Here is a 12,386-nt window from a genome sequence, read left to right on the forward strand (position 1 = left end):
CTTATCGATTATTATTAAATCAATGTTAAAAAGCATGGGGACAAAACAAATGTGGTTCTTTCAGGGTTAGCAGCTCAGATGGACTTCATCTTAACACATCATATTTTAGTGCTTGTTTTTTATCTTGTTTGTTTTCTGTAAACTACAGATAGTTTTTTATTCATCTCCTAGAAGTTATGGACCCTTCTCTCATTTTCTCAAACTGTCTTTGGTTCACCAGATGGATATAGCATGTATACAAACACACACACACACACACACACACACACAGAGCATATACTAGCATCTAAATTCACTTTTAATCATTTAAAGATGCTGTAAAACTTATGCAGTGACATTACTTCAACCAGTGTGTTTTTCAGCTTTAGAATTCCTCTTTTAGTTTTTATTTCTCTACTGGGATTTCTTCTTTTTTTTAATTAAGAAAATATATTTCTCCAAAAACAGTTACAGTATCTGCTTTGCATTCCTCATGCTAATTATAATATTTGAAACACTGTAAGTAAAGTTTCTCATCTTTTCTCTTGTTAATAGGTTATATTTTCTTGCTTCTTTGTGTATTGAGTAACTTTGTGCTGTACCCTGGACATTTTATTTAGTAGATGCTCTGGATTTTGTCATATTCTCTCAAAGAATATTAACCTTTTGCTTTTAGTAGACAATTAACTTGGTTTGACTCAATTAAAGGCTGTCTTTGGGGCATCATTTCAGCTCACTTGTTCTATTCTTAGCCTGTCTGTCCTATAGTTGTATGGTTTAAGAATCAGCCAGACAGGTGAATATAAGTGTCTCCCAGACACCTGCACACCTGTTACAGAGAGGTGAGGGGTTGTACTTTTGTGTCTTCTACTGTACTGAAAACCATTACCACCACTACCACCTATTAAAAAACACCAACCGGAGATATGAACAGAGTTACATGCACAATCTCCCTCACTTCCCTCACTTCTTCATGTCTTACTGCTAAAAACTGTCTTTTGATACTTTAAACTTGCAAAACTGTCAAGTTTGGATGGGAATATTAATGATCCATACAGTTCTGACCATGGGCTGTTTTTACCCTTCTAACATAAAGTCAGGGAGAGTCAAACAAACAGCACTCCGTCTCTTACGTCCGTGAGGGAAACACGAACAAAAATGCCTCCTTCAGACTGTTAATCAAAGCTGGGATAACTCAGGTCTGTACCACTAGTGAATATTTTCCCTTGGTTGACTTTTCAACCAAGTAGACAACACATGGTTCTATACTATTACCGTTCTTCGCAAAAGTTAATCTTCTTTTCATCTTCCCCTTCCGTTCTAGTCAGATGATCTCAGGAAGATGTAAAGTGACTTGCGTTGTTAAAAAGACTGAGACTTGCTGGCAGACTTTCTAAGCATAGAGAAATACTGTGATTCTTTAGCCATGCTTCTATATTATAAGATTACTGACAACAGTACCTTCCAGAATCAAGCAACAACAGCTAGAAGATAGCCCATCCAGAGCGCATGTTTCACCAAGCCCGAGGCTTTTGGTTTGAGCCCTGATACCACATGAGAACATCAGGGATGGAAGCAAGGGAGATCAAGGAGCAGTACAGATATGTCTTTCCTCTCTTTCAAGAAGACTAACGATGTATTTGAGCACAGGGACTGCTCAGCAATATGGGAAACACTGCGTTCATTCACAGAGGCCACATCTTTAAAAGTGGAAAGTATTGGGAATCCGGCAGTAGCGCAGTGTGAGCGCACCTGGCGCAAAGCACAGGGACCGGCGTAAGGATCCCGATTCGAGCCCCCGGCTCCCCACCTGCAGGGGAGTCGCTTCACAGGCGGTGCAGCAGGTCTGCAGGTGTCTGTCTTTCTCTCCCCCTCTCTGTCTTCCCCTCCTCTCTCCATTTCTCTCTGTCCTATCCAACAACAATGACATCAATAACAACAACAATAATAACTACAACAACAATGAAAAAGAACAAGGGCAACAAAAAGGGAAAATAAACAAATTTTTTAAAAAATGTAAAAAGTGGAAAGTATTGCCCTTCAGACATTATCTTTGAGGTGTCTCAGCTGCACTGCTAAATTAGCTGCCTTTCAGAGTCTTGCTGCGTCTGGCGGGGCCAGTGCTCAGTAACATGTGGCACTTCTTTGCTCTCTACTTCAAGTGCCGGGCACTCCTATACCAGTGCTGTTTCCGCCGGGCTGGCTTCACGGGCGGGTAACAGACGACCCGGGACTCATGGTTGAGCTGTAGGCAGTATCTCTTTATTCATGCAGGACGCAGCGCAATCTAAGCCGAGCTGAGCTAAACTCAAGGTACAGTACTCTAAAACTCACAATGCTGTCTTTATATATACTTGCCAAGTAGGGTGGAAACAGGATGTTACATAGAGAGGGTGGAGAGAAAAGTGACTGGTGAAAATCAGGGTGTGACAAAGAAGGGATCAGGGTGTGACAAGGAAGGGGGGGTGGAGCAAAAACATATCATGAAACAGTGGGGATTGAACCAATGCCCTGGAGGGAGGTGCTTGTTAACAGCGGTTATGTAAATAGAATGAAGTGGTTATGTAAATAGAATAGTGTTAAGCAGGGGGGATTTAAACCAAATGAAACAGAAGGGGTCTCATGCATACCAACATACCAGACTTTCCTTAAGTTTTTAAAAAGAATAAATTTCCTTAATTTCCCCCCTTATTGTTAGCTTTTTGCATTCTTGGCTAGACCTTCCAGGTTGTATATGATACCTTTTTACCTAAGTCTGTTTCTCTTGTAGCTCTTAAATATATGTTAAAATGCTGTTTTTCCAAGAAAATTTTCTATTGTTCCTACTTTATTTTTGATAGTTGAATCAAAACAGCAGAGTGATAGCATTATATAGGATTTTCAGAACGATGTTCCTAGATGATTTCCTGTTTTTTTTTTTTTCTGTTATCTCTTCACTTGTTTATTTTATTATATATTTAATTTCTTTATTGGGGAATTAATATTTTACATTCAACAGTAAATACAAAAGTTTGTACATGCATAACATTTCCCAGTTTTCCATATAACAATACAACTCCCACTAGGTCCTCTGTCATCCTTTTTGGACCTGTATTCTGCACCCCCAACCTACCCCAGAGTCTTTTACTTTGGTGCAATATGCCAATTCCAGTTCAGGTTCTACTTGTGTTTTCTCTTCTGATCTTGTTTTTCAACTTCGGCCTGAGAGTGAGATCATCCCATCTTCATCCTTCTGTTTCTGACTTATTTCACTCAACATGAGTTTTTCAAGGTCCATCTAAGATCGGCTGAAAATGGTAAAGTCACTATTTTTTATAGCTGAGTAGTATTCCATTGTGTATATAGACCACAACTTGCTCAGCCACTCATCTGTTGTTGGACACCTGGGTTGCTTCCAGGCTTTGGCTATTACAAATTGTGCTGCCAAGAACATATGTGTACACAGATCTTTTTGGATGGATGTGTTGGGTTCCTTAGGATATATCCCCAGGAGAGGAATTGCAGGGTCATAGGGTAGGTCCATTTCTAGCCTTCTGAGAGTCTCCAGACTGTTCTCCACAGAGGTTGGACCAATTGACATTCCCACCAGCAGTGCAGGAGGGTTCCTTGGACCCCACAACCCCTCCAGCATTTGCTGCTGTTCCCTTTTCTGATGTATGACATTCTCACAGGAGTGAAGTAGTATCTCGTTGTTGTCTTAATTTGCATTTCTCTGACAAAGACTTGGAGCATTTTTTCATGTGTTTCTTGGCCTTTTGGATCTCTTCTGTGGTGAATATTCTGTCCATGTCCTCTCCCTATTTTTGGATGTAAGCTTGCAAGACTTCTTCCTCAGCCATTTCTATCGAAATAAAAACACTCCTCTTTTCTTTTTTGCATCTGGTACTAGGTCTGGTTCTGCTTGAAGTAATGGAAGGGTCTTTTGAACTAATGAACTAGTCCAGGCTTTCTCTGTCTCCCTATTCTGCTTCCCTATAATAAAAGACTTCCTGTTATTCTCCATTTTAATCTTTTCTCTTTTCTCTTTCTTTATGACCCAGGGGCAAATTGTTCAAAAGGTTTTCTTTCTGTGCCAAGTTCAGTGAGTGAGCTTGAGGAAACCCTTTGTATAGTTTGAAATCCCATAGTGTGATTCACTGACTATGAGTGTGATAGTCAAATAATTGCCCTCTCCTATCTGAGAACGTCCTCATGATCTATTTTTCATTTAACTAACTAGCTAGAATTTTTCTAAATTGACTTACCATACTTGTCTGAAGTGTACAATAAAATGCTGTGAGTAGTTTCTTCAGATGCCAGAGCCGAGCAGACTCTCATGCCTGCGACTCTAGGACCCTGAACTCAATCCCCCAGCACCACCACAAGCCAGAGCTGAGCAGACTGTCACGCCTGCGACTCTAGGACCCTGAACTCAATCCCCAGCACCACCACAAGCCAGAGATGAGCAGAGCCTTAGCATCTATCAACCTGAGTCTCATTAATAAAAAAATAATATTAATGTTTCTGAAAAATGAACAAAAATCCCAAAATAGTTTCTATTTTAAAAGCATCAATCATTGGAGCCAGAGAAATAACTCAGGGAGCGAGGTACATGCCTTGAGCCCCAGCACATCAGGGAATCATGGCACCACTGGGGGCCAGGCGGTGGTGCACCTGGTTGAACACACATGTCACAATGTGCAAGGCCTTGGGTTTTAAGCCATGCATCCTCACCTGCAGGGGCAAGGCTTTGTAAGTGGTGAAGCAGGGCTACAGGTGTCTCTCTGTCTCTTTTCCTCTCAATCTCCCCCTTTCTTCTCAGTTTCTGACTGCCTCTATCAAATTAATAAATAAAGACAATAAAAAATGTTAAAGAACCGTGGCAGCAGAGGAAGCTCCCGTGGTGTGTTATCTCTTTGTGTCTCTAGCTGAATGAACCAGAGTAGCGAAGCTATACATGCATGAGGGAGGGCCTGGCTCAAAATGCTCATAGTAAATGAAGCCAAATTAAAAGCTCCAGTTGTTTTCTGTGAGAATTCCACTTAGTATCAAATCTGATCTGAGAAAGTATTAATTGGCGTGCTAGTGGAGGGTCCTGGTACTGTCAGAGGGTCGCGGTAGCCCCTCGCGTGATGCTGGATGATGTGAACTCCTCAAGAAGGTGCTGTGGAAGTGCTTTACCTCTGACGACACAGCTGCTTCTCTGAGGCAGCAGCAGCTTGAGGAATGGCTCTGTGACGGCTGTCTTGACTGGTTACATACTAGCAGATGTGGACTCCACTTCTCATTGTTTCTGTGCAGCATCGGGCAGGAGCACTCTCCATGAGTAGTCCCAGCCTCTGTTGAGGTCTAGCAACTTAAAGTTATGTTTCAGTCATTTGGCCTTTGCTACTTTAGGGTATTTTTGGTTTTGTTTTTATTATTAGGAAGTTAGTGCTGAGTCTGTACATGGCAGTTACTTTATTTGTTTATTGTTACTGTTCAAGCCACTGACTTTCTAGCAGAATACAAATCAGAGAGAACATGTTCTGTATGCGTGTGGCTTCTGTAGTCTTACTGTGTGTGGGAGAGCCCCTTCTTTCCAATCCCTGGAGCCCCGTGAGCTCGCTCTCTCTCTCTCTCTCTCTCTCTCTCGCTCGCTCGCTCATGTGAAACAAGCCTCTTCAGGGAGGGAGGGGGAGCAGGGGGGAAGGGGGGTGTGGGGCCAGGAACTGAATTCTGCCGACCAGGAACATGGACGGCAAGCAAGACTCAGGCATCCAAGTCCTGCACTCTGACAGCTGAGCCGCTTCTGGGGCTGCTGGATAAGGCCTTCTCTTTCTTCCTCCTGGAGTACCTGACAGTCCACACGTCTGGATGACCTGTGTGTGCTTTTAGGCCACAGTCACTGAAAGGCTTTTTCATCTCAAGACCAGTATGTGAAAGTACTTGCTGTCCTTCTCAGCCTTATGTGTGCCCTCGGGCTCTTGCTTTCTGGTCCTTGCCATCTGGGCTCTGCCTCCCTGTCGTACCGTACCAGTCTCCCAGCGGTTCTCAGAGGCTCGTGTCAGCATGTGCCTTGTTGTGGAAGCCTCTGTTAGTGACAGCTATTTCACTAGTGAATAGATTTTGAGTTTAGTGCCACTATGTCTGCTTAGAGTACACCATCAAATCTACCAGGGACTCTTCCTAGGGGCGCTTTCTCTTCTATATTGTCCTGGGGTGGGTGGAGAGGGGCTATCTGACTTGTCTCATTCCACCCCATTTGTCTTTTGACCCTGTGAGGAGCTAGTGAGCATGGGCAGCACTGGCTTTCACACTGGCCCTAAGTGCTACCTTTTAACTTGGGACTCTGCTCTGGAGATAGAACATGAGAGTATACTGTTTGAAAACAAGTCCAAGCTTTTACTGTCTGTTTTGCCAGAACTGAGGTCATAATTAATATTTTATTGTACCTTTTTTTCCTTAGTAAAGTCCTCTTAATGACCTGTGATGCATGAAGTATTCTAGTACCTTTCTGTAGGGAGCCGGGCGGTAGTGTAGCGGGTTAAGCGCAAGTGGTGCAAGGACCGGCATAAGGATCCTGGTTCGAGCCCCCAGCTCCCCACCTGCAGGGGAGTCGCTTCACAAGCAGTGAAGCAGGTCTGCAGGTGTCTGTCTTTCTCTCCCCCTCTGCCTTCCCCTCCTCTCTCCATTTCTCTGTGTCCTATCCAACAACAACAGCTATGACAGCAGTAACAACTACAATAAGCACAACAACAAGGGCAACAAAATGGGAAAAATGGCCTCCAGGAGCAGTGCATTTGTAGTGCAGGCACTAAGCCCCAGCGATAACCCTGGGGGTGAAAAAAAAAAAAAAAAACAACCTTTCTGTAATCACCATCCATAAACTTTACTGTATACCAAAACCACTTAGATGGCTCAGTCAGGAACAGACTGCGGGGCCCCCGCCCCCAGAGTTTGAGATTCGGCTGATCTCAAGCAGAATCTGGTCATTGGCATTGTTTTGGAGTTCTTAGGGGATGCTGTGCTGCTAGTCTGGAGTTCATGTCTGAGAAGCGCTGGTCTGACTGACCCATTGCTGCACTCGCCTTCTGCACCATGTACTCCCACTGGTCAGCCTAGACCATTTTGAGTTGGATATCTTAACACCTTCCACGATGAAACGTGTTTTCTTCCACATTGTCCCCTCTCCAGTTCTGAAAGATAATCGGTGACCTCATGCTCTTCGTCATCACCCTTGGCATCTGAGATGCCTCCTGGTACATGAGCCAAACTTTCCAGTTCATGCTGAGTCTGTGATACCAGTGATGACAACAGCTGCTGGGCTGGCGTCGCAGGAAAGAGAGAGACGAGGAACTCAGTGATAGTAATAGTAACAGCTAGCAGTTAGAGACTTTATTCTTGCCAGGCTCTGTTCTCATTGTGGTGTTTGAGTTAATCAGTGTGATCCTCACAACTCCCTCATGGTAGAGGCACTACTTTTCAGATTTATTTATCTGTTTGTTTATTTTTGCCTCCAGGGTTCTCGCTGGCATTAACCCTAAGCTGATAGTTCATAAAGAGTCTCAGGTGCTGCAGAACTTTCAGTGCCAGAAACCAAGTCGTCTTTCTGGCAGCTTCTCGGCCGTCCCGCGCCTCAGCGCCATGCTGTGTGTGAGCCTGCTCCTCTGCACTGCTCTTGGATCTGATTGCTTGCCAGCTTGTGTTCCCATCATCACGGCCTGCCCTGCTCCACTCTTCAATAGCCACGCTGTGTTTTGCACATCCCATGCTTGGATATCAAGCCTCACAGCTGAGGCTCACTGAGACTGAGCAACTTGCTTGGTTTCTAAGATCTGAATATTTGCAGCGACTAGCCCACACTCAGCTACTTTGCTTCCCGCTTCCCATTTCTGCCAGGGCCCCACAGTCAGGTCTCTCACAGCAAAGAAATGTGTTCCCAATGCCAGTAATTCCTGTCTCCTCTCCTATCTCTGTAGATACCTGCTTTGACCTAAGAGTTCTCCCACCCCACTCACATTAACCACTACTTTCTTAAGTATCCAGTGAACCATTTTGGCTTAAAATTCTTTTGCCCATTTGAATCATTTACATGTCTTTTTTCTTTTTATCATGAAGTATATAAGATCCCAGGCTTCCACACAAATGCCATGCTGCTCTTTGATGTTCTCCACCAAGCGGCACTCAAGCTACTAAGGCAGCCTGTCGTTACTGAGGTTGTGCCTCATGTGTTTGACAGACTTTCAGATTGAGGTTGGACTCCTACAGTGTGGATTCAGTGGTGTACAAAATGAAAAAGGCTAAATGACTAATTTTGTTACTACGCATGTGTAAAAACCCCATGGGTGAACGTAAAGGTGAAGGCAGAAAGGAAAAACTCAATGTCCAGGCTTAGCTCTCAGGACCACCTCAGTGAGCTTCACAGGTGTGGGTTCTGTTCTTCCCCTGCTTACATCTTGTGTTTCATGCATATCCCTCTTACTTTCCTCAACTTTTCCTGCCATTCTTCCATTTCTTCCTTAGTTATTTACCTTAAATGTCTGTCTTCTATTTACTAGCCCCAAATTTCACTATTGGAATTTTAACATTTGTAGATATCAGTAGTCCCTCAAGTAAGGACCAGTGGAGTATTTGTCAGAACTCAACAATTAGAGAAAGTAGTTAAACTGCCGCTGAGACAGTGTGCCAAAACATCTAGTAAAATGCCTAGGAGCTTTAAGATTGAAACTATGATTTCTCCTACACTGAAAATATTAAGTAAGTTGTTTCATTGTTTCTAAGTGATCGGAGATATCATAGTAAATGACTCTAACATTTGGCTAATAGTAGACTGCAGATACACATATAAATCATTTGAATCTTAATCTGTGATTGTGATTTATAAAAATGAGGGTGGGGGAGAGACAGCATAGTGGTCATGCAAAGAGACTTTCATGCCTGAGGCTGCAGGGTCCCAGGTCCAATCCCCTGCATCATGGTAAGCCGGAGCTGAGCAGCGCTCTAGTAAAATAAAGAAATAGTAGACAAACAAAGAAATAACAGACTGGAGTATGGTACTCCTAGTATGGGTTGGTATTGTGCTAGTCCAGAGCTTAACTTCTGCTGGAGAACTGTCCTGTCAGCCCCAGTTTAGACGTCGTTGCCACAGAGACGTTAGCGGGCTCCTTTCTAATACACTCAGTCCATATACACCCTAAGTTTCTTTCTTTCTTTTTTTGTCACTGGGTCTCCATCACTCTGGGCCAAGTTTTTCAGATAGAAAAAGAAAGAAAGCAGCAGGGGGGGCAAGGGAAAGAACACTGCATCATTGAAGTCTTCCCCAGTATGGTCGGGGCCAGGCTCAAACAGGGTCACTTGAATGGCAAAGCAGGCACCTTCTCAGCTGAGCTATCTTGCTGCCCAGACCCTGAGTTTGAAGCATGTGTTAGTGGTCTGTAGGCTTTGCACATGTCACGTATTTCAGGAGCATTTTAATACTTGATTATGTTTCTCCTCCAAAGAAAAAGGAGGAGAACTCTGGTCATTATAATGACATTTTAATTACTTTTTACAAGGTCCTTGAAGAATGGCTTAGAATCCCTTGTGATCAGTAGTGGATGAGCATTTTGAAGAACACACCAAAAATACTGAAGAAAGTAGTATGTGAAGTACTCAGATGTCGTAACAACAACTAAGACATTAATATGTAACATACGGAAGACAGTTCAGGGCTAGCTGGTAGCAGTGTGCCAGGAGTAAGCTCAGCATGTCCGTCTGCTCACGTCCTTTAATGGCTCCGTTCAGAAATAGAAGTCATCTTCATCACTTTCAGTCTTAAATACATTCAGCTGATTACTTAAATGCATACCAACTATTTTCCACTAAAATAAATATATACCATTCATACAGGCTTTTAGTAAGTAAAACTTCCATTCACGAGTCATACTTAGTGCTTGATTATAGGAATGGATCCATGTCATGGAGCATTCCTGTTCCTTAGAACCCATGTGACTAAAGCTTATCTCGGCCCAGTGTCAGAAAGGCATGGCCTCATGAGCACATTATTCCTACAGCGGTTTTAACTTCTTCTTCTTCTTTTTTTTTTTTTTTTTGTTTATCATACAAGGCTTTATATTTTTTTAATTTTTTATTTATAAAAAGGAAACATTGACAAAACCATAGAATAAGGGGTACAGCTCCACACAGTTCCCACCACCACAACTCCATATCCCGACAATCGAATACTTATTCTCCTTGTTAACTTACTTCTTATGGTCTTTTTCACAACTGAGTGCTTTAATACTTTTTTCTGAATAGAGAAAACCTTTGATTATTTTATAAACGAGGTCTTAAAACTTAGTCCTATATTTTCTAGGTATTAATGGCACCTGTATTTAATGGCAAAAGAAAGCAACATAAAAACACTCTTTGCTTTACCAGAAAAGAGAAAATAGCAAAAGGTAGAGACGATTAAATTTATACTCATAGATCTGGCTATTAGACTTTCAGTTTTCCCAGTCTGCAGCGACTTATTATAGCAAGACCCATCTCCTCTATGAAGAATGCAGTTAATTCTTTTTTTCTGGCACAAAAAAATAGGGTGACCTGATCTGAGTCTGACAGAGTGTGCCGTCATTTAAGTGCTTCCATCTGCTGACAGAGCGTGCCGTCATTTAAGTGCTTCCATCTGTTGCCTGCTGTCCCCTTACTTATGACCCCTCTCTGTTTCTCTCTCCCTTCTCTTTCCCTCCGTTTTTTTCTTTTCTTTTTTGTTCTTCCTTCCTATTTTCTCCCCTCTCTATTTATTCCTTTCTCCCTCTCTCTCTCCCCCCCTTTACACCCCCCCCCCTCTCTCTCTCGTCCCTTTTTTGTCCTTAGCCCCTCTGAGGAAAGCAAAGTTTGTTGAAAGCCCACGAATTCCAGAATCCGAGCTTGGCTCACCAACCCTCACTTCAGCTCAGAACTTGGACGTGGATGCATACTGCCCTGGTAAGCATGCATGCAAAGTGTCTGCTTTGAAAGAGGGAGGTTTGGTTCAGGCCCATCCGTCAGAGCAGCATCGTACATGCTTTTCATTCATGGAAACATAGCCCCTTCCGCTTTTGCAACTCGTCACTTGTTCTTGCTTATTGAACATAGTTTTACTGAACATCTTTTTAAACTAATGATCTGATAATAAGAGCTAATACAGGACTCAACCATAAAGATAATTTTCAAAGAAAATTTGATAGTTAAGTAGCTTTCAGCTTGTCTTTCATTAACTTGAAATTCTTCAACTTTATTTTTGATCTTGTGCAGACAGGAATGTTCGTGATGAAAGAAAAACTGTCCCTTTAGCACCAGCCCTGTGATTGTGACCTACTATGCCCATTCCCTGTCGAATTCCTACACTGTTAGAGGCAAATAACTGTGGTGTTTAAACATCAACTGAATTTACAAAAGAAACATTGCAGGCAGGCCCTGCTTTGGACTCCTGGACCGTCATTTTTAGAAATGCCTCTTCCCATGAATGGCCCATAAGCATATGTGGGAGTTCACTAACTCCCTTCTTATGTGGGAGCCAACCTGAAACCGACTCATTATCAATGCCTAGATTTTTCCAAACTTAGAGGAGTTGCCTGGCAACACCCTTTACACTCAGTTGGCAGTGAGTCTGTAGAGCTGTGTCAGAATGTCCACAGCTCTAGCCGAGGGTACAGATCAGAGCTTCAGTAAAGGCCTTACAAGACTCGGGTCAGGTCTTGTTTTTTCCTGCTCGTTAAAACCACGTTAAACCACAGTGAAGGAGACTACTACACATTAAGAACACCAGGGGTCCCACAGGGTAAAGTGGTTTCTAGCTGCTAAGAAGGTAATAGACGATAATATTCTGCTGAAACTGTGTATGTTGAAAATTTCAAAGTGACAGGTGCAAAGATGTGAGGCAAAGCTAGTGAGAGGTCTGTTCTGATAGGTTCAGCACTGAAGACTGAGGATTGCATGGTTAGCTTACAGGCTTCTAGGCTTCCTCCATGCTGCAGATGTGATTTCAGTTTAAAATCAGTCGGTTACACGTTGGGAAGCAACTTTTCTGTCTCTAAGAGGAACAGAATAGGTCCTTCCATGGCACTGGTGCACATCTCCGGGATCATCTTTTTCCGGTTTTGATGCATTGTCACACTGGGATGGTGGAATGCTGTGTTTGCATTTTCTTCTTGTTAATTGTAGAGGAATAAAGTAAAAGAAATAAATGCGTTGGTTCCCTATTCCTGCAATGAAATTTGGGAGAGAAACATCAGCAGAGAGCTTTTTCTTTTCCAGAGTTGCACATCAGAGTAATTGCCTGGGGGACTAATGTTTGTCGTCCTAACTGCCCCTCAGATACCCTTACCCTAACCTCTTGCTCCTGCTCCTGTTTGTTGGAAAGCTAGTGCTGAGTCACTGTGGAGAAACCTTAGTCATGTTGTTACTTACATATATTTTCCACA

General features: G+C 42.9%; 1 protein-coding gene across 6 annotated transcripts in view; it reads left to right on the top strand.

The window, feature by feature from the left end:
- The window catches only part of TANC2 (tetratricopeptide repeat, ankyrin repeat and coiled-coil containing 2), a 315,530-nt gene that overhangs the window by 154,688 nt on the left and 148,456 nt on the right, over window positions 1–12,386 (top strand). For 5 of the 6 annotated variants that reach the window (XM_060202531.1, XM_060202528.1, XM_060202527.1 and 2 more), the window contains one exon: window positions 10,798–10,908. The exons of the other annotated variant lie outside the window; for it this stretch is intronic. In XM_060202531.1, coding sequence (XP_060058514.1) covers window positions 10,798–10,908 — 111 coding nt within the window. The remainder of the gene's footprint in view (window positions 1–10,797; window positions 10,909–12,386) is intronic. 6 annotated transcript variants of the gene reach the window in all.

The sequence above is a fragment of the Erinaceus europaeus genome, chromosome 12, assembly GCF_950295315.1.
Source record: "Erinaceus europaeus chromosome 12, mEriEur2.1, whole genome shotgun sequence".
NCBI lineage: Eukaryota > Metazoa > Chordata > Mammalia > Eulipotyphla > Erinaceidae > Erinaceus > Erinaceus europaeus.